The 23,354-nt window shown below is 38.7% G+C and overlaps 1 protein-coding gene across 1 annotated transcript in view; it reads left to right on the forward strand.

Moving 5' to 3' along the window:
- The window catches only part of HS2ST1 (heparan sulfate 2-O-sulfotransferase 1), an 83,044-nt gene that overhangs the window by 47,858 nt on the left and 11,832 nt on the right, over nucleotides 1-23,354 (forward strand). Inside the window, exons 2-3 of the mRNA XM_075711161.1 lie at nucleotides 15,378-15,616; nucleotides 22,925-23,010. Coding sequence (XP_075567276.1) covers nucleotides 15,378-15,616; nucleotides 22,925-23,010 — 325 coding nt within the window. The remainder of the gene's footprint in view (nucleotides 1-15,377; nucleotides 15,617-22,924; nucleotides 23,011-23,354) is intronic.

Consider the following 23,354-nt stretch of genomic DNA (forward strand, 5'->3'; position numbering starts at 1 on the left):
GAGGGAAAGAAAAAGGAGGCAGCAGAAACAGAAAACTGCTGAAATGTTTCTTAGTAGCTCAATTTTGTGATCTCTGCAGTGTGTTTCCCAGCTAGTGAGGACTAGATTAAAGAGCATTTACAATAACAGATACAATTTTAATTTTGACAACTCAGGTGACTTCCTCAAGTATTAAGAGTAATTGATAAAACTGGTAAAACACTAGCTCTTGAAAGATGTATGTCAGCATATGTTTTTAAAATGAAAGTTTCCATCCTTCGCAGCTGGGAAGAAAGGCTTGGTAATGGGAACCAGGTGTATCCGTATGGTGGGAAAACAAGAAGGCAAATTAAAAAAACCTACCTGTGTTATTCATGCTCTTCATCACATGTCAGTCCTGATTTTTGTACAACTGACTGTAAATCATTGCGGGGGGGAGGTGTTGGACTAGATGACCTTTAAAGGTCCCTTCCAACCCAAACTATACTATGATTCTATGATAAATGGCAAATTATTGTTGCCTTTCTTTATAAGCTTTGCAACCAAGTTGCCTTTAAATATCTTTACTGCCTGGGAGTTTCCATCTTTCACATTTAATGAGAATCTGAATAATAAAATTAACATGAAAATAATTTTGATATTTATCAGCTTAGGACTAACTTAGGGACAACTGTATTGTGTGTTAAATGAGCCAGGATGCTGTCTGTGACTTCTAAATCAGGCTGAAAGTGCCTCTGAGAGGGAGAGCTGTCCTCCCCTGGTGGGGATTAACTTTATAATAGCCTAAATAATTATTATAAAGAGCTCTCACTTCCTAAAAGAAATGTGTTTTGTATCCATGTTGGATTTCCTTTCACCGAGGCAGTCTGTTGCAGACGTTTTAATGGCATGAACATGAATTTTTGTGGGATTTGCAGCACAGTTGTTATCAATTCAAAATTGTTCTCTATAGATAAGCTGACTTCCTATGGTTTGTTTCCCGTGGCTGTGTGCTTTGCACAGGGTGACCCTTTGCAGAGGAGGAGGTAGCAATCCATCTGAAGTTCAGAAGTTGGAACTATTCATGTATGTGGTCATGAGGGAGTATGGATCTATCATTTTGTAAAATGAAAGCCATTGGCTTCAACTGCTTTTTTGATGAATATACTGAATGCGTTAGTATCCGGGCTGAAAGCAGGGATTGTTCTCCAATGCTTATATCCACACCAGATGTGCAGAGACAGCTAGTCTGACTCCCACAGCTCTGTTGGGCTAGACAGCCCCATTAAACTTCTGTCAATTACTCCATTGCCAGTCACATCACAGCAGCTTGCGACATCTTTCCTCTGATGTCAGGAGAGACGTCTGTTGTGTTCTGATGCAGAGTCATGTTTTCCTACTCGGAGAGAAGCAGCGTGAAGCTCCTTTGCTTCAAAGATGTTGAGAGCCATGATTTAAAACCAAAACAAAACCCCACAACACTTAAAACAACTTCTTTCCCCCTCTGAGCAGTTGGAAGACACAAAAGCAGAACAAAGCTGCGGCAGCTCAGCTTTTGTGTTCAACAGGAACCTGCTGTTTGGAAACATGTTGTATTTTGAAAGAAACCTTACTATGTACACTTGTAAATATAGTTTTTAGAAATTAATATATTGCAAAAATCATACCTTAGTTGAAGAACAGGTTAAAAACAGTCGAGTGAAATTTCTGCTACCTGTTGAATTTGCAGGCTTGTAACATTGACTACAGAGGGGAGCCTTGTCTATAGGCTCTGGAAGACCACACCACTGTTTTAACCAAAGTATCATTGGGATAACTTGTCCACGTTTGGGAACATAGAGGGGAGGCCACTTGGACAGAATAACCTCTTTTAAGTTTAAACATAGTTTTGCTGAAAAAAACATATGTACTGAAGTACAGCTCCGCATCTTGCTTGAGAGTTCTCTTATCTTCTCAGTTGGCCATAGGCTAGTAGTGCACAGAGATGTGAAGTCCTGATCTATAACAATTTCGACACAGGATTTTCTTTTGATGAAAAGTGACCCATTTTCTCATTTATATGGTGATGTTGTGAAACATAGTGAGAATTTTTACCCTGAGTCAGTTTTAATCCTGGAAATGGATGTCAGCCCATGATACCCTCTCCTTCCTGAGAAGAAGATAGCATGGTATGAACTAGGTGTCAAAAGAGGTGTGAAAACATTCTGAGGAGGCTTCTCGGAAACTAAGAGAAGTTATTTTTATCTGGGAACGTAAAAGTAATAAGACTTCAGAAGTTATTTTAGTATGAGCAAGGAAGGTATTTGTTTACAACTTAAATGCAGCCAAAGTCTTTCCTCCTTTTGAAGGATAAATTGTGTATTGAAACAAAACAAAACAAACCCAAAAACAACTGCCAAAAAACCTGTGCTTGAATCAAAAGGCCAAGTGACTTTGCACTTTAAAAATGTGCAGAGGCAATGCGGCTGTCATGTATGTCTTCAAAAAACGTTTGTAGATGTCAGGATTTGGGAGAAGTGCATCAACACTAGCCTTCCAAGGCGGCAGTAGAAATGCGATTCTTGCTGTATCCTAACAGGTCGTTATAAGTCTAGATGATTCATGGGAAGGCGTGAGCAGAGGTGTAGGATTATTAGCAGGGTGCAGGAGTGTATGAGGAGAGACTATAGCTATCTGAAAGGTTCAGATGAAGAAGATGTGGCAAAAAACCTGAAAGGTTTAAGAAGACAGGAGATAATGCAATTGAAGGAGACTGGTATGCAGATGCTATTCTGTAATGGGCATACTGTACTGCTAAACTATTTGTTACCAAACAGTATAAGTTTGTCTCTTACTTATTTGTAAGTACCATTTTACTGAACTCCTTGCGTGGGAGCTGTCATTCTTTTTACCCTACACAGCTGCTTGCTGTTGTAGAAGGGATCATAGACTCATAGAATTGTTTAGGTTGGAAAAGACCTTTAAGATCATCCAGTCCAACCATTAACCTACACTACCAAGTCTACTCTAAGCCAATCAAGGGTAGACTGGACTAAACCATGTCCCCAAGTGCCACATCTACCCGATGTTCTTGCTTCCTTCAGGAAAAGTCCAATGAAGAGAATGGGGCACGAAGAGATGAGGATAACCTTAAAGCTTGACAAGAATTGTAGATGGGGTGGATCTAGAGCAGTGACTTTGAGGGGATGAAGGGTGGGGGTATGCGCATTCTCACTATTACTCATCCCGCAGCTTCCCTGGAACCAGCTGGTACGGTAAAGGACTATTGCCTCTTGGCTTTCCCCCCTCTTTTCTGCCCAAACTTGTGTCTGAATAGTTCCTACCATGGTATGATGTCTTTAGAGCTCTGCTGATACATGGGTAGTTCCCTCTCTCATCACTGCAGCTACATTTGCTAAGGATCATGAGTCAAAGTTCCTTGTATCTCATTTTATTTTTACTTTATTTTATTCCTTATGTAACAATATTGCCAGAGAGTCTGTGTCGTGGCAAAGAAGTTTTCATGTTTTTCTCTGCTCACTCAATCTGAAGAATAACTTAAGTGTGACATGTTTCTGGAAGGTAATATGTCATCTCCCTGGAAACAGAATTCACCAGTGGTATTTTTTGCTTTGAAGTATCCCAGATAAATAAGCTATTTCTTACAAAAAATGTATCAATTGGTATATCCTCCCACAGAAGTTTATGATAGTCCCACCCCCCACAGAGTAATGGCTTGGGTTGAAATACCTTCCCAATTTAACACTCTGAAGAAGTAACTTCCATTTCACACAGCAAAAAGGAAAGCTTGTGTGTTTTTCCACACATGCTTTATTTGAATTACCAACAGATATTAATACATATGTCCTTATATGATTACAGCTTGTTAATATAAAAATGAACTTTTCAACCTTACTATTCATATACACAAAAATAGTAATTGAGACTAATGGAATTTGAAGATGATGACTTAATGCAACAGCAAGGCAAATTTAATTTATACATATGGAAACCATCTGTAGTCACTGGAGACTTAAACCAAGAGCATCTCAGGAAATTTGGGGTTCATGTACGGAGATGTGAAGAACAGAGGGTAAAAGCTTGTTTTAGATGACTCTTCAGTAGCTCTAATACTGGCATAGAAAGGAAGCGTTACGGCTGTGCACCTTTTCTGGAGAAAGCTGAGCTGAGACCCATACCCGCATCTCTGGTGAGAGCGCATAGTTCTCAGTGTCACACACCTTTCTTTGGGAACGTGGGCCATGAAATGTCAACAAATCTTTGCTTCAGAACATAAGTTTTAGCACTGATACTCTTATCTTGGCTGACCATGTAATATATTATTTAAATTCAAGTTAAAATATTTTAAGTGGCTTGGTATTGACAGTTCAAAATGCTTTCTGAATGATAGCAAAAGCATTATTCCCTTACAGAGCTCTACAGGTTCCAGCCATATTAGAAATGGGTTAATGCTAGATTTTAGGCTATTGATTATTGTTGGAAGCAGATTATTTTGCTTGTATAAAATAAAATCTGACAATTTAAAGTCTTAATGTCTGCAAAAGATAATCTGACCAAATATGTGGGCGTTCCTGGTGGTTGGTTTGGCCTCTCCCCCCCACCTCCCCCTCCCCAAGACCAGTCAGCTCTTTATATACTGTGCAATTCTACATCAAATGCCAACAACATGACACGTAAAGCTAAATTAACTTTCTTGTCATTCCAGGGGCCTTCATAAAGTGAATATTTTAATTAATTTGAAATACTAAAAAGAGAATCTTGATTCCTTTTTCTCTGGTCTTACTGGGGAGTATCTGTAGGAATTCTTTTTAACTTATATTTCAATGGCATTTCTGCAGTTCTGACTTCTAGTAAGCTCAGTGATGATGTACCTTCTGATAGTGAATAATTATGTTATATTATAGTCAGGATGGATTGTTATAGATTGAAGAATACAGATCTATTGTATCCCTTACTGCTGTGGGACCAAGGTCTGAGCAAGGGGCTGGAGTTGGTTTTGCTCTTTTGCAACAGCTACCGAAGATGCAGTGAGGGGATTGCTTCCCCTTTTGTTCTGGTCAAATTTTCATCACGTAGTCCTCCTTGTTCAAAAAACAACTGCTTTGGGGGGGGAACAAAATAGTTCTCATGCGTGTAGGAAAAGAATTCTTTTTAATTAAAAAGCTTAATCCAATCTAAATCAGGATTAACACCCAGAGGCTTTCAGTGAGCAGCTGGCTCTGCTACCAGTGGGAAGGTTTTTGTACAAAACCACCTTGCTGCACACCTCAGCAATCCTGGACTGTTCCTGTTTTTACCGAGGACAGGGAGCTTTGTATCGCGCTGACATGACACTAGATAAAGCTCTGGTTTGTGCAGTTTTGATTTTGCTGATCAATGTCTGCTGCAAAGAGGTTTTATAGTAGTGTTGTTGGCATGCAAGTGTTTTGGAACTGAATATGGCTGCCACCGTTTCTTAGCACGGAGAGGATGAATGCGGAAGGCTTGCAGTAGCTGGCTAGTTGTCACAAGTGTTCTCTAATGCATGATTTCAAGCCGTTCCTGAGGATTTCATCTGGGCTTCTGTTGTGAAAGCCGAACTGAACTTCCAGGGTAGGGCCAGGGAGAGTCCATGTTGCGAGGACTTGCAAGCTGTCCGCTGTAATATTCCCTCTACTGGCTCCTTGAGTCCGCTGGGCCTCTGCTCCTTGTAATCCTCTGAAAGTCGGAGGGGAAGGGCGATCTTTAAAGCAGGTGATATTTTATTCAGAAAGGAACCAGGGAGATGCTGCATGTATTTGTTTTCCTAATTCTGAGTATAGCTTGGACCCCCAGGTGTGAAGAGGCATAGGACATAGCAAGAAGAGTTTTCCAGAGGTAGTTTAAAAACTATTTAATTTAGTGTTTGTTGTAGTTCTAGTATTTAATTAAAAAAAGAGCTGCTCTTGTACTTTCATTTACTTAAAATGGCTTTGAGGTTCCTGAAGTGTAATTTTTGAGTGGTCTATGTGTTGTTAGAGCTTATCTTTAGTCATGCTTATCTTTTTCATTTCCATCTCAGATGAGGTCTTTAGGCTGCAAGCCTAAGATTGGAATAAAAGATAAGGCGGTATTTTTTAAATATATGTTGTTATTTAAGCTACATGAGCTAGCAAATCTCTCAATTAACAATTTGCAGGTTTTTTGGAAAAATAAGCATACTTTTGATTTGTATGTAAAGCAACCAGGGTATAGAATTAAATTGAAGTTCTTAAATTGAAGCTAAAATGAAGCTAAGAGCAAGATAAATGGTTTTCACAAAGAAAACAAAAAATATAATCAAGCGCTTATCTAGTCAGTATTTAAAAATGTAATTAAAATGAATTGTTACGACTTAACAACAGTGGGGCTCATTCAGCATGCAGAGTCATTTCTGTTTTTTCAAAGAACTTTACACAAGCTCCTGTAACTATATTAAGGTTAGAAATCATGTTTATCACTGTAAATGCTTACTCTGTACACAGCCAGTGTTAATTAAGCAAATATGCTGTGTCTGTTGGTACTACATAGAGTTATCCTGAGATTATTGTTGGTACTCTACCTTCCTAAGATTCCATTGCCGTTCTGATCAGAAGGCAATGCTGTTTGCTGTTTTCCTTTTTTTTTTGGCTGCTAGAGCAGCTGGCAGTAGTTCGTTTTCCAGATTAGTTAGTTTAGCCAAGAAGTGTGAAGACAAGCTGGGGTATAAGTGTAAAATGTTGGAAATAACAGTGTATCTTACCGATTAGTTTTATTAAATGTGATGGTGACTTACTGTAATACAGCACTGTCTATACATACAGGTCTTTCAATGATTTTAACAGACGGTTTAGTGATCCTTTTTGCTTTTATGCTAGCCAGTACCCTTTTAGAAAAAGTAAATGATTGTCTGTCTGGAGAAAGCTTGTATAAAATAACAAAACAGTCTCCAGGCTGCCTTACTAAGTGGAGTCAGATGATCTATATTGATCTTGCTTTCTTTCATTATTTGAATTGGATTTTGCTTGAAGGAGTGACATGCACATTTGTATAGTGGAACGCTTGTGACAACTGTATCCGTGTGTAAAACGGTTCCATTAACTTTTGCTAACACTGAAGACCTGCATTACAATATTAAGGCACTATAAATAAGAGCAAGCCCTGCTGTTACCTACTCAGCTGTAGAGAACAAATCCCGGATTTGGAAGTATTTTTCATTGCTGTTATCATAGCTGCAGTGCTTCATAACAGTTTCCTGACAGTTTTGGGGTCCTGAAAAGCCACAACCTTTTCCTTGTGCGATTACATCCTTCTCTTTACAGCTATCTGTTATTGAAGTTTTCTTGTCCTAAAGAAACCTGAAATTGCAAGGGACTGGGAAGAAGAAAAGTTGAATAGTGTCTGTTGTGTTTGCTCTCATGCTAGTTCATTAACTTGAATTCAACGCCTGTGTCAAGCAAAACAGTTCTGTCTGAACTTGGAGAGTTTATGGAGCTGTTTGACGTATGCTTATTTTTAAATCTTACTACTACACCATGCTGCCTTAAATCTTTCTGTAAATTTTTATGTAACTTTGTGGTTAGTATTATTTGCAATATTCAGGAGTCATAGTAGTGATGTTATAGTCAAAACCGAAGATGTGCTTTTAGTATGCACCTTTTCAAGCATTTACAAATTTTTCAACATTTCATATTTGGTGGGATGAAACCTCCTTTTTTTCTGTTTTATTGGATGTTATTACACAAAAATGTCTGCTATAAGCCATATTTTTTCTGGGAGTAACTATGCTTGTTGGGGTACCTAAGCCTTGATCTATCAGTGCAATTCATCTGGTCTGTGACTTTTCATGGGTTTTTGTTTAGTTTTGCCCGTCTTGGGGCAACTTGCGATGTAGGCCCTTAGCTGTCCTATGTATCATGTAACTAAAACACAGATTGACTTTATAGTCCATGGATGGTGTGTCTGGTCTTGTATCAAAACAGGGCCGCAACATAGTCTTTCATTAAAATGCTGCCCAATGGAATGCTGGAGGAAAAGTGTGTAAGGCTGTATGTTAACAGTATTTTAAAAAAAAAAAAAAAAAAAAAAAAGACAAGAAAAAGATAAAAAAGGAAATACCTGGTCAGAGCTTAATCTTTAAATATGCTCTTCCTTACAAATGCAGTTGATCAACTAAAAAAATTTGCAGAAAAATGAGAAATGCAAGCTCTGATGTTAAAACCATCTTGGATGTATATGTGGGATAGTGATTTTACTGTTGGGTAAACATTTTTATTTTTTAGTTTAATATCAAACCCTTAACAATATCACACACTAATCAATATGCTTCTACTTACGTGTTCAAAATAAAGCCCTGGCAAAATGCTGTCTTGAAATTAAATGACGAGTATGAAAGCTAATGAAACCGTAGCAGGTTTTTCAGCATCACTACTTCTAATTTTCAGACAGCTGCTGCATTAGATTTTAGTTAACGATCTCAGTGCCTAGCTGGAGGTGCCTCCTTGCTGGTCCATGTTGGGGGTTTTGGGGGGATTATTTTTGCTTTTTAACCAGTTCCAATGTGCATTTGTTGAAGTTTGAAAACAGTTCTCTTCTGTTCTGAAAATGCATTAACCACTATTAAAGAAAATGTTTTGACAATGTTAGTGAGTTTTAATTGTTCACTAAACTACTGGGTTTTATTACAGAAGATCTTTTATACCTGTTTCTTTTCATGCCTTACTGGAAAAAACCAAGCTGGAACAAAATTTCTAAAATTATTCATTAGAATCTCTTGACACTAAGGCAACTGAATTTTTAGAAGGGGAAGAAAAAGATGGGGTTTTTTTGTCCTGACTGAGAAAAAAAAAAACCTTTTCTGGTACTATTTTAAGTTTTGTGCTCTGTTTTGGTCCTTGAATGTGCTTTGCACGTGATCTTCACTAGCCGTAGTTCAGAACTGGGCTCAGAGCACATATGTGCTGAGACTGGCCTGGAATTTGAGGACTTCTTAAAGGCAAACATTAAATTAAAGGGTTTAGTAGATATTTCATAGGCTGATTAAAGATAGCTAGATTTGCAAATGAGACCAATGGTCTTTTTTGTCTAAAATGCAAATAGCTAAAATGTTGTAAGGGTTAAGACATTTTTAATTAGGTAAGTTGTTCTGAGCTGCACAGATAAATATCTAAGAAAAGAAGAAAGTGAAAATGCCCAAGTTATTCTTTTTTTAACTAGAATAAATTATGGCTATTGCATATGGCATTAGCAGTGATTTCTACCAGTGTGGTTCCCGGAATGGTATCTTTGTTAACCAAAATTTATGAAGATGTGCAGTGATTGGCAGTGGTGTGCGTGTGGGGCCAGGAACGCAGTAGGACCGTCCAGCCTCTGTCCAAGGGCAGTGGTCTCCTGCTTGGGTGCCAATGTTCTCGCTAGCGTCGTGTTTCAGTGGTGACTGAAAAAACGTCACTGAAATGGCGGGTTTGTTTCTTAGCAATCCTTTTTTTTTTTTTTTTTTTTTTAAATAAAAATTTGGTAAGATGGGGGTAAGTGTGTGTGTGCTGTGTCGCTTCACACTTAAGTTGTATTTGCTTTACTGGTGGAAAGTCACTCAGCCCTGATAAGCAGGGGCACTTTGCAAGACTAGCAGTTTGTACTTTTATCAAATAGCAAGCGTTTTGCTTTCCTTGTTTCTTAATGTTGATTGTAATAGCTATATTTACCCCTGCTAATGGGGATCAGAACAGTTAATTATGGTTTTAAGGATGGTCACTTAGAGATAGTTGTAAGGAGTCACACTTGAGAGAATCTGAAGTCCCCCGGGCTGGTTTTCAGAGCGCTGTGGTTACCGGAGCCAGAAGAGTTTGCTGCACTTTACTGACAACCCCTCCGCAATGGCTGACCCAGAATTGCCTTTGAAAGTAGTAAACATTCATTAATCAGCAATAAAGAGACAGCAGGCTTCATGGAATACTTTTACAGAGGAAAAGAAAGTAGGAGAAACCAAAGGCTTGCCCAAAATACACATTGGTCTTTAAGTCATGAAGTTGCTAAAGAACCAATGTAGTAGTTCTGCTGTTAGTAAGACTTAAAACTAGAGCTGGATAGAGTTGTTATTCTTAAAGGTCTTTGAAAGAGTTTGTGTGTTAATGCTGATACCATGAACAAATTTAACTTTAGGTGTCTTTTATAAATTCGGTCTATATTTTTCCTGCCGTTTTAATTGGGTATGGTGACAGAAATCCTCCATGGCCGTAAATTGTCATAGCACCATTGATTCTTTCTCTCCTCCTCTCCATCCCCAAGTATTGATGTCCACGTACAGCAGCACCGCGCTGGTTTATAAGCAGTATGCTGCTAAACAGCTCCCAGAGGAGGCTGCATTTCAGTGAAGGATGAAGGCTATGTGTATATGGTGGGTGTATATAATTTGAAAATGAATCAGGACATTAACTTTGCCACATAATTATGGTTCATTTTTAAGCTGCCGTTCAGTTTTCATTCTTCATCAGAGGAGAATGGAGTCAATAGTGAGTAGGTTTTCGGTCCTGCTCCGGTTCAGTATTTAGGCCAATCGTGTTTAATGCAGCTTTTGGGCAGGAAAACAGCTTGAGAGCTGCTCAGTGCCTCAGGCTACCAGCTGCTTGCCTAATTGGCCTGGGAGCACAGTGGAAAGGAAGCTGAGACACCAAGTCAGCTGGCTTCAGTATTGCTCCCAACTGGAAGAAACCTGCTTATTGGTTTGAAGCAGCGTCCAGTGTCGTAGATACACAGCAACTGTTTGCTCAGGGATGGTGCTATCAATACTAGCTGTCCAGTTCCTTTGCATCAAGTCAGTGTGAGTGAAGTTTGAATCCACATCTTTTTCTTCTGTTGGGCAACACTTGAAGGCTGCTGAGCTAAAATTTATTTTAAGACTGAGCCTTTCCTCCTCTGAGTGGGAGGTTTCGCAAGGAAGCATGGCAGGCACATAAAACATACTGACGAGAGAGCCTAAGATAATATCCATAGATACTTTAGAGAAGGAAAATAGACATAGAGGACAAAGAGCATAGTTTGGGGAAGTCGGGGGGTATGCTTTGAATCATTCTTCCAGGTACTTGGGTAACTGGACTTTGACAGTCGGCGAGGCTCAAAATGTATCCCTCATCAAGAGTAATAAGTGCTAAGCCGTAGGGTAAAGCAGAGTTTCTGGTTTTGGTAGATTTTCTTTATGAGAAATCCCAGGAGGTACTTGTGCTTTTGTGAAAAATGTAAGGAATTTGAAATATCTGGTTTTGTTAACCTTTAAGTTGTTAAAATCCATGCCACTCTATTTTGTTTGGGAAGATAATATTTCGTACGCAGTTAACACTTGGATTTGAAGTTAATGCTAATAAACTCGTTTTAAGACATTCATCTGTTTGAATGTGCAAGGAGTGTAGACAAATAACTGCTTGTGATCACAGTGATTTGTTTCTGTAATTATTTAAATATTGTTCAGTTGGGCGATTTGTTTCTATAATTACGTAAATATTGTTCAGTTGGGTTTTCAAATATTTTTTATGGGTATGTATGTGTCTAGTGCATTTTCACAGGTGATTTTATTAATTGAGACCCTAACAAAATAGGACTAAGCAATCAAACTTGGTCTGTCCATTTCTCTCCAAGTTGATAAATGGCTTTGACTTGAAAGGGCAGCGATCTTGAAGATAAATAATTCCAAATTTTTCCATAATCAGTAGTGGCATACAGATCGATGCTGCTGTTAGTGCTTCTGCTGAAGGAGGAGACATAACTTGCCCATTATATGTTATTTTCTGGTAGCATCTGACTGGCAAGCCAACTTGTTGCTAGCCATGGTATTTCCCAGTTTTTTGTTACAAGAGGATGGCTCAAGAAACATAAGTCATGGGAAAATGCTGACAGTTACAGAAATGGGATAAAGGAGGGTTTCAAAGAACATGTAGACAAATGGGTGAGAAAATAAGCTTGTCCTGTTGTTTACAAAACAACTGCTTTTGCCAACTGAAGACTTTCTGCAAATAATTTATCTGCTAGTAAATAACCAGTGCAGCAACCTTTATTTCACTGATCATCATATATGGTAGTGCCTGTGTGCAAACTGTCCTTGCAGTTGGTGAAAGTTTGCATGTAGGACAACTGCAGGTGACAGAACAGCATTTTTCCCAACTGTACAGTAATTATATTATGCATTACAGTGAACCTAAACAGGCATTAATAAAAAAGCGCGAGACAGAATATTTTATGCCTTAAAATTATCATGTGTTATATTACCACGAAAAACTGTCTTGTATTCAAAGTACCACTTGCTTAAATGCTGCTTAGCTTTTTTAATTGATATAGTTAATTAGTGTAAAACTTAGTGTGGACAGTCTTAACCCAGACATTCGGCTCTTAATAAATTTGCCTAGATGTTTTTCTTACAAAATCAAGTTTAAATAGAATGCAATGAAAGCAATGAGACTGTGGGACATCATTTTGTCCACAGGATCTCTGATAGGAAAGAAATGACCTAACCTGATTTTTTTTTTTTTTAATTAATTTCAGTGAATCCAATCCAACCTTACGTAGGCAAGTTCTCATAATCAAAGTTAAATTCACAAGGCTGTCATCTAAGGAGATTTTTGCTAAACAAAATATACTTAATAAATATGTAGCATCTTCTTCCTCCTCATCTTCCACATGTAAAAAGTCATTAAAGCATACATTGCATTTTCTAATGTACTTCTAAAAACTTATAAACAATATTCATTTTTTCAACCAATACAGGACTTTTACTTCCAGGATGATTTAAATTTTATGGAAGAGCAAATGAAGTATTTTACCAAATGCTCATCAACTCCTCAAATTCTCTCATTCCTGTTTAACACGGTTATCCCAAAGCCTAGTCAGAGTTGCATGTTACCATTACTGGACCTCTTCCCTCTCCCCCAATAAATAAATAAATAAAATTCATATGGATCCAATCACGTGCTATTTAACAGTTAAACTGAATTTTCAGAAAGTAACAAAAAAGCCTCCTGACTTCACAGGAAGAACTGCAAACCGTTCATGACTGGGAAAAAATGTGTGTTTTTACAAAGCTTGCAATTTTTCTTGTTGTCCTATCAATAGACTACGATGAAATAGGCCATTAGGGTGGCTGACCAGGTGAGACACTTTCAGGTGCTTCATCTGCTTCTCACTAGCTTTAGCTTCCCTTGCACTTCGGCACTTTATATCCTGCACTTCATCACACCTTTTGGTTTTTAACTATTGCAGTTCTTTCCAAAAGGTGATTTCAGTTCTTCATCATAATGATTAGTTTTCATTTTAATTTGAAGTTTAAAGCCTCCTTATTCTTTGATAATGCAACTGGCTGTGTACTTCACACTTGTGAAGGTTCTCCTCCTTGCATGAGTTCTTGCTTTCCCCTCTCACCATAGGAAGTTGAAGGTGATTGTATGCAATAGCCTTTCTGCTAATTGCATCTAATCATACATCTTTTATGTCTTATGCATAGCCTTTAAAGTGCACTTATCTCGCTAATTCTTGAATCATCATGGTTTCAAATGCCTCGTTAGAGGAACACTTCTCATCATTCCTGTTTCTCACAAATGGTTACTTCTTCCGCGTAAAAGGGGAAGCTTCCCTCTACGCCAGCCAGCCTCATCAGCCCTGGAGTTCTCTGCAATTAGGATTCAGAACTAGCTGAGACCTACTGCTCCAGGGTAGAAAATACAAATTAAATTTGTTTCGTTTCAGCCTCTCTAGGTGCTATTCAGTATCCATGTAGCCTTGGGCAGCCATGTGGTTAACTATGTCCCCTACCAAATGCTTCCCCTAATCTGTTATGGGCAGGAAGGGGAGAGTTGCCAGTGCCGTTTTGTTGTAGCCATCTCCAGATAGACGAAACCTGAGTCTGTTGCCTCATCTCTTTCCAAAATAGGACGTTTGCCAGCAGTGATGGGAGAGGTAGCAAATGAGAAAGGAAGAGCAAAAACTGTGACTGATGTAGTGGGGAGCAACAGATGTCATGTGGAAAATTGAGATATACTCAATAAGCATTTTCTACAAACATTTTCATACTGATGTAACTTAGTTATGGGGTGTGAGATACGAGCATATGAGAAAGTGAGTGAGTTTAAGCTTTGAAGCGTTTCAGACAGATGGAAGTTTGTGGTTGAAGACAATTTATGTGGAATTACAGGCTAGTGGTGTTCACAGCTTAATGATTCTGCTTTAAAAGTGATTTTATGTTATAATTAAAGAGATGTGGTGAAAGAGAATAGAAGGAGCTGGGTTACAGGAAGCAAGGGAAGTAAAGGCCAAGAGCTGCTGCTGTTAAAAGCGTGTCATCCAGAAAGAGCTATACCCTGTGTAAGAATATAATATGGAGAATTACAGGTTACTTTTGTGGTACTGACTTCAGCTTGCACTGTTGGCCAACGCAAATTTCTTTGAACATAATATTAAAGGCAATATCACAGTAAATGAATCGGAAAAGATGCTTTGACATCTGTATTACAAATCATATTAAAGTATATACTTACCTAGAACAGAACAAAGCTGTGTCTGAATCAGCACAAAGTATTTGGTATTCAGCAGCAGCAGCAAAAAAAACCCAAAACTCTAATACTGTGGTTTTGATTTTCCAAATGGGCTTTTACCACTTGAAGCAGAGTTCAATTACTCAGAGCATTGCCCTTTGTATAAAAGGAAAACCAGTTTATTTGCAATGTACTCACCTTGCCAAAATGTCTTGTTCATAGCTTGCTTTTCCATGTTTCTTTCTTTTTGATGTATTTGACATATTTCAGTATTCAGAGATCTCTCTTCATGTTAATGTTAACTGTTTCATAAGCAGCTCTTTCTTCTGTTCTTGTCAAACTTGAAATTAATAAATCTAATTGAATTTTTGCAAACCCATTTATTGTAATGCTTTATGCTTGGGCTTGTGTCCATTGAAATAACAAAACAATGGTTTCATCTGAATTTCAGTGCCTCTACACAGTTAACTTACTAAATCTCTGGTGTTAGTATTTGTACTGTTTTCAGAAAATTCATATTCTCCAAATTGCTTGAGTTATTAATTTTATTATAATTTTTAAATAGTTGTTTTATAGAAATTATTTGGGATATTTTGGGGATGGCACCATTTTCATAGCACTTTATAGACGTTTTTCTTTAGAGAGGATGGCTTTCAGTAACATTAGCATGAGTCATAGAGTACAGTATGTGTTCCCTAAGTATATTGTTTTCTAGGCTTTGTGTTCCGTGTCAGACTAACTCACCTTTTATCATTCATACATTTTATAGATTAAATTTTCCTTCAGATGTGTCAGAAATATGTGTGACAGCAAGTGTTTCCTTTATTGCTGAGGTGTTACTGCTTTTCACCAGGTTATTTGCATTCTGTCATTTGAACTTCAAAATTGGTGATACTTACATCTAAATTTTGTATTCGTTATCCTTAACAGAAAGGGCTATTGCAAGGCATGAAGTCAGAGAAATAGAACAACGTCATACAGTAGATGGCCCCCGACAAGATGTGGCACTGGATGAAGAAGATGATGTGGTGATTATTTACAACAGAGTACCTAAGACTGCCAGCACATCCTTCACAAATATTGCCTATGATCTTTGTGCGAAGAACAAATATCATGTTCTACATATCAATACAACCAAAAATAATCCTGTTATGTCCCTGCAAGATCAGGTAAGGTGCTGCATTTGGGATGCCCTTATTAAACAAGGGGAAAGTATAGAAAACTTTTTTGCTAGTGCAAACTTACATGGTCTGATGGAATTGGTTTTTATGTCACACTTTCCAATATAAATGAATTCTAATGTGTTTATGTTTTCTTTGTAGAGAATTACTGTTATTTATTAAATAATAGGTTTAGGTTTTTGCTGGGCTACTGGAGGTGGTAAGTATCTGTTTATCAGACAAAAACAAAGCTAAAAAGGGATACAGCTAGGGCAGAAATGACCTTTGTTGTTACAACTGTAGAAGTTTATTGTATTGTCAACTGTCTCCCTTTTGGCTGTGTAATAATATTTGCCTGTCATCTCCATCTGCAGTGAATGCAGTCTTAGGTGCTTTCCTCTCCGAGTAGCACGGGCACTGTGCCATGCTATCAGGGCTGTACTTCTGTCTTTGGTACTAGGTCTGGTCAGGTCTCATAGGTGATAAAAAAAAAAAAGGAGAGAGAAGTGGTTGTAAATAGCTTGCATTCCAAAGGATGGGTCACTTTGCACCCAACTCAAAGTTTTCACTAAAATCTGTGTAGTCCCAGGCTAGAAATGATGATGGCTACCACTGCATCAGATGACGAATATTGAAATGATGGAGGATCAGTGCTCTGTTTTTCTTGGGGTGGGGTGTGGTGAGGGAGTAGGTTTTTTATTTTATTTTTTTAAAATAGTATTTCTTTCTTGTCGTGAGTGCATATGCAAAGAACTGAGGTCAGAGGTCTGAAGCATCACTATGTCATCATCCTTTCTATAAAACAAATGTTTCCAAACTCTCGGGTCTGTACTACCGGTTGTATGCTGATCGTCTTAAGTTGATATGCAGTAGAGGCAGGAGCTGTGCTGCATTGCAGCATGTCAGCACTGAGGCTTCCAGCTCCTTTAAGTGCATGCCTACAAGCAGAAGCAGCTCAGCACAGCCGCCGGAGTGGGGCGAGAGGAAGCAGATGGTAACAGGCCCTCCACTTTCAGTTCTGTATGTGGGAGAAGGATTGAGGTAGGGATCTCGGTGCAGGGGACATGGAGGGTACTTGGGGTGGGACTGGGAACCTGTTTCGTTATAATGGGGTTGCGTTACTGTTGGGTTTTTGCTGTTGTGAAATCTTCTCCTAAATATATAGGTGATATCATCATACATCATTACAGAGATTACTAAGAGTAAATCTGGTAGCCATCTCTATAGTCCTGACCACTGCGTAGAACAAGTACTAAAGACCTATGCACCAACAGCAGAGTGATTTCTCAAAAGAATGAACAAGCCTGTATCTGTTAATTAAAAATCCTGCTCAAGTCAGTCATACTTCGTGCTGCACTTCCAAACACAGATTCTGTTTCTGTCACGGTGTCTCTTTGAATTGTAGTGGTCTGTCCTGAAGGATAGGAGAGCTAGTAATTGATGGTATAAATTAAACATAGGCAACCTTGTCTTAAATTTCTACTTTTGCTTGAATTTCATTCAAATAAAATTTGTTCTTTACTGGCTTAGTTTTGTCTAAGAGAACCTCTCCTCCCCACCTTCTCTCTAATAATTAGTTACTGAAAAATGAAAATGCTGGGCATGTATACAATACCAGCAGTCCTACATTGACGTGATCCTATGCTATTGTCCAAGGTGGTAAATTATGTTGTTTAATTAGACAATTGATACTCCTCTTCTATAGTGGCCATTAACTGGGAGATGCTGACAATGGAAAACTTTATATATTGCATAGTTGTCCAAAGAAGAAGAAATAACTATTCATCTTTAGTGTATTGAGATGGCAGCTTGCCATTGTAAGTCATATAACACAATTCTGGAGGTGGTGAGGGTGCTGAGTAGTAGCTGATGTAGGTTTACTCTTTGTGGGCTTGGATGTGCATGAAATATTCACATGCCACCTTCATCAGTAGAGCTGACTTGAGTGCATTAGGTGTAGATGCACCAGTAGTAAAATACATAAATGCTCCACAAGGCAAAATTGTTTCGTCAGTGATACTGTTTGCTAAAACAAATCTCCCTAAGCAAAGTGAAGATTGTCTTTGGGCCTGACATAAATTTGTAAGCTCTCTCTTATGCACTGTTTCTGCTGTACTATTGATATGTAGAACATTCTAATTCTGTAACAGATTTTAAGTTCTCTGCCCATGTGTGAAACCTCTACTTCTTGAATGCAATCTGAAAAAAAAAAAAACCAAACCTACTTAAAGTCCACTCCAAATATAATCTATACCTGATTTGAGATAATCTGATAAGAGTTCCTAACGCATCCATTTTAGTTTCAGATGGAACTTGTCCCAGCAGCCCTCCTTTCTTTTGCAGCTTCTCTGACAGCAGGATCCTGGGAACTGCCCCTGTTTCCACAGGTCGGGCCTTTTCTTCGCAGCAAGCTGAGTGCCATGTTGCCCATGTTGCATTTCTGACCTGTGTGGTCCGTAACAAAAATACGTGCTTTCATTAAATCGGAGTAGCTGTTTGGTTGGATTTTATTTGTTGCTTGCATGTTTCAATACTGATACTTGCTGTCCATACAAGTATGCCTGTGTTATGGGTAGTTGGATGGCATACCAGCCACACAAACTTTAGCCTTTTTGTTACATGGTGAAATTGTAATCTAAAACATTTAAAACTAAATTATTGTTCTATCTTGCAGCATGTATTCTTGATATATTATTAGAAAAAGGGGTACAAGAACACGTTCTCTGTGCTGTTGTGAACATAGAAAAGCCATGGTACAATTATCCAGCATTTCAGTACCGTGGCTTGCTGTTTTCTGTTCCTTGTTCTTTTTTCTCCCACAGTTTCTCTCTCCTTTTTTCTCAAAAGAGCAACCTGAAAATATATAATCTTGCTTCCAAATGTATTCTAAAACAGTGGCCTCTCAGAAGGTAGCACGCTCTTACTGACTTTAGTAGTAGTACTTATTTCCTCTGGGTGAAGGTTTCAATGGCTGTCAGAAGTGGAACAAGTAAAAGGTTGCAGCACTTCGTTAGAAGTGGAAGTGCTGTCATGCGCTCCTGAACATTTAAGAATTTTTCTCTTGGAATTAGATGGCCTAGTGAGTGCTAGTGTCCACTGCTCTACATGTGCCAATTGTATTTTTCCTTCTGAGAAAGAGCTGTTCATGCGAGGCAGGTATCCTGGCTGTACCGTGGCTGAACTGGTGAACTCTTGCCTTTTCACCATCTCACAAAATTGCTTCTCAGCTGCCCTTGCCTTGAGCTTGTTTGTGGTTTCTCGTGGCATGCAGCCAAAGGTGTGCTGCTAGCCTGTTTCCAGCGTTCCTGACCCTCTGGTTTAGAGCTAACCATAAGTTATTAGCTTGTATGACAATTTGGAGAGCTAAGCTACCAGTGCCTTCCTGCAGAGGAATTCTGGTTCAGTCATCCCATCATGATTGATCTTTAAATCTGAATCTGAGATTTCCTTTAATGGGGAAACTGTGTTGGTCTTCAGTCTTACTTGAGAGCCCTTTTTTTGTAGTTCAAATGGAAAATCCTCATGTGTCCTCACCAGGCTGGGCTTGTGATATTCATCCCCCCAGTCATTTGTAATTTTAAGTCAGTTATTCAGCAGTTGACAAATAAAAGTAGAATATAATGACATGAAAAGCTGGGGCTTTTTTGGTATCCAACAGTCTATGTGATACCAGGCCACAGGGTAATGACCATACCACCTTTTGGGGACAGAGGGTGTGTACGTGTGTGTTCAGACTGCAGAGAAGAGGGATTGATGGAAGGGGTTAGTGGACAGAGATGACAGCTTACAACATCACTTTGGTTTGCACGCACAGATTTCACAGGGCTTTTTGTTTAGACCAAGTATGCTGTGTTTTCTTTTTTTTTTTTTTTTTTTTTCCTTTTGGCTCACTGGGACTTGTTTTAAATTCTTATCGTCCTAGAAACTGAATGTATTTAACTTACCTTTCAGGACATCTTACGCCCCCAGAGTACGTTTGATCTGGCTTTTTAATTCAGTGAAGCTCAGCTGATCTCTCACTTACTAAAGGCTGTGAAGCAACTTTGTAGCTGATTATATAAAAGCACCATGAAACGACTTCACAGGAATTCCATTCACGTCTGTCTGAACTTTTAAAGTAACCTCAAATTTTATTCAGTTGGGTTCAGATGGAGAAGTTTGCTCGGTCTCTTGAAAGCTCCAGTATCTGCTAAGCCCTGAAAAGAAAGGTAGAATTGATCATATTTAACAGTATGAAGCAGCAAGCAATATTCATCTGCCCTAAAATGTGTGAATCCAGACTCATTAGGCTGTCTGTGTCCTGGAACAATTCTGATTTTTGGAGTGCTGCAAATTTTGGGGGGGCTAATACTCTCTTGCCTGTAGGCTCATTACAAGTGTTAAAAACTTAAATTCTCAGGGGCACCGTGCGTTTCTGGTCCATCTTAAGGCAGATGTAAATGTCACATCTGTCTTATAAAACCTTCCTAGCCTTCTCTTAGCTTGCCTGGTGTTAAAGTTAATAAAAGGCTAGAACATCCATCCTGTGTTCATAAAAATTATTTCCTTAGCAGACAATGACATTGTAAGACAAAGACAATAAAGGATTTTTTTAACTATTACTGGAACATCTAAGGTTTGATGCCAGATGGTGGTGTGGGGATCTAAGACAGAACTGACTCTTGGGATTTTGCACTTAACCTTTCCCTGTGTCTAGTCCTAGTCTATTAGAAACTGAAATCTAGCTGGTGCATCAGAAAGCTTGTTCATGGAAACGTAACTGAAATGTACGCTTTAATATGCATGCTGCACTACACACAGTAGATAGCAAAACTGGTTTACTTGCGGAGTTGTATCAACTGACTGTGACATTTTGGGGGTTTGGGGGTGAGTGAAGAGAGGATAGTATATACTTTGCATTTAGGAAACTTCTTTCCCAGGTATAGAAATATTCATAGCTGAGGCTCTCCACTGAAAATATCTTGTCATTAATCTTTGAAAGGTCCAGTCAATGAAAGTGTGGTTTGTTTCATAGAATTACAGAATTGTTTAGGTTGGAAAAGACCTTTAAGATCATCAAGTCCAACCATTAACCTAGCACTGCCAAGTCCACCACTAAACCATGTCCTTAACCACCACATCTACACATCTATTAAATATCTCCAGGGTTGGAGACCCAATGACCTCTCTGGGCAGCCTGCTCCAGTGCTTGACAACCCTTTCCATGAAGAAATTTTTCCTAATATCCAATCTAAACCTCCCCTGGTGCAACTTGAGGCCATTTCCTCTCATCCTATCACTTGTTACTTGGGAGAAGAGACCGACCCCCACCTCACTACAATCTCCTTTCAGATAGTTGTAGGCAGCGGTAAGATCCATTCGTGACCGGCCGCCAACTGGATTTAACTCCATTCACAACTCTTTCGGCCTGGCCATCCAGCCAGATTTTTGCCCGGCAAAGAGTATGCCTATCCAAGCCACGAGCAGCCAGTTTCTCCAGGAGAACACTGTGGGAAACAGCATCAAAGGCTTTACTAAAGTCCAGGTAGACAACATCCACAGCCTTTCCCTCATCCACTAAGCAGGTCACCTTGTCATAGGAGGAGATCAGGTTAGTCAAGCAGGACCTGCCTTTCATAAACCCGTGCTGGCTGGGCCTGATCACCTGGTTGTCCTGTATGTGCCACATGTTGGCACTCAAGATGATCTGCTCCATAACCTTCCCCGGCACCAAGGTCAGACTGACCTGTAGTTCCCCAGATCCTCCTTCCCGCCCCTCTTGTAGATGGGCGTCACATTTGCTAACCTCATAGCAGTAGCACTAAAGGTAGTTCCACTGGATTCAAAGTGTCATAGATATATTATCATTTTGTGCTGTGGACAAAACCAGACAGAAAGCCAATGCAGTTTATGAAACACCATCGTATAACATTGTGCAGTGCTTTTCAGCTAGATTTGCCACAATTTTCATGTGCAGTATGTGGTTTAAATTGTGAAATGCCGCAGACTGTGAAACTCGTACACTGAAAAAAATGAGTGCTGCCTGTTTATTAAAAAGTAATATCCATTTCTTTTAGCTGAGAGTCCAAGAGCCAGTGTTTGAAGAAATAAGTAAAGGTTATCAACCTCTTAAATCCTAGACTGCAAGTTTTGCACATCTGAAGAAACAGCAGCAGGCCAGTCTTGCCTCTTAAAATCCTCAATTGGTTGGTTATAATAAACAATAAATGTTTCAGGACTGTCTTAATCTATTAGACCTTACAGAATGTTAGTGTGTTGTCCTGAGCTCTCAAACTTTCCTTTTTTGATTCTCTTGTCTCACCTCAGTATCTTCGTGATTATCTATGTCACTGTATAACAGAAAAGATATTACAGATGTGCAAGGAACGCTATCTTCTAATTCGCGGCTTCAGAAATGGCATATCATTGTCAGACAGCTCAGGCAGTACAAATTTATCATCTTTTCTTTATTATCCAATTCACTAGTTTTGAAATAACTTTCAGAGTTAAATGCTTTGATGTTAAAATATTCTGTTCATCTAATAAAGCTGAGCTATATCAGGATTTGCATGTCCCACTTAATTTGATCATACTTTCTGGTTTGGGGCATGTATCTTATTTTGTTTTTATCTTTGAAATGTAAAACTTCTCCTATTTTTGTGAAATTTGCCGATAACTGCTTTATCAGACCTTGTTTAAGGGCTACTTCATGCTTTAACATGGAAGTTTCACTGAAATGTTAGGCTTAAGGTAACCTTTCAAAATGGTAAACTATAGATCTAATTTATGCTGTATACATTTATAAAATTTCTGGATTACTCATGCATTGCATTTTGGGATGGGGGGGCAAATGAACCATCAGATTTGTTTCTTATGTCCTAGTAAAATAGCTCTAAGAACATGCTTGTAAATCTGGTACGCTTTTATTTGAGGGCCTACATACAGATCAGATGATTCCATCAAAGGTGTACTTTCATTTCTACTTATTGCTGAGGGAATTCCGCATTCCTTTCAAGTTACAAATAAAATGGACTGACAAAAATGTAAAGGTTTGTCTTGCTAATGTTTTTGTGGTAGCTTTCCTTGAATTGCCCTTCTGATTGCTGTATTCTGCTTTCATTTAGTGTCTGATCACTAAATTGTGATGATCTAAAATGAGTCATCTGTATGCTTGCAGAACAGTCTATTTTAGCTGGCACAAATTCTTTGGTGATATTCAAAATAGACTTTTTTCTAATGCATTATAAGTTTTTACTTACAAACCAGAAAACACCGTGTATGGGGAAGCTTAATGTGTTCCAGCTGTACAGAAAGACTTTCTGCTCTCTGCTTTTACAGGTCCGATTTGTGAAGAACGTGACTTCCTGGAAGGAAATGAAACCAGGATTTTACCATGGACATATATCTTATTTGGACTTTGCAAAGTATGTTACCCTTGGATTTATCTGTTGAGTAGCATAGTAGTTTAAGTTGCTTGGCTCCAGCTGGGATATTAGTGCCCTCTAGTGATGAAAGTCCTTCAGCTGCAGTTTTGAAAAATTCACACGCTGAATTCCTAAGATGAGCAATCTTTGGGTTTGATTTTCAGTTTTCTCTTGTCTTTTTGCATGATAAAATGTAGCCAAGTCTCATTTCAAAACTGTTTATATGCTAGGTTTAGTATTCCTTGTCTGAATTACAAGCTTTTTATACTGAAAATCCTGGTTTTTCTCTGGAACACTGGCAGTTCAGCCTTAGAATTGGCTTCCCATTCTGGGAAGTCTGAGAT

The sequence above is a fragment of the Pelecanus crispus genome, chromosome 5, assembly GCF_030463565.1.
Source record: "Pelecanus crispus isolate bPelCri1 chromosome 5, bPelCri1.pri, whole genome shotgun sequence".
Taxonomy (NCBI): Eukaryota; Metazoa; Chordata; class Aves; order Pelecaniformes; family Pelecanidae; genus Pelecanus; species Pelecanus crispus.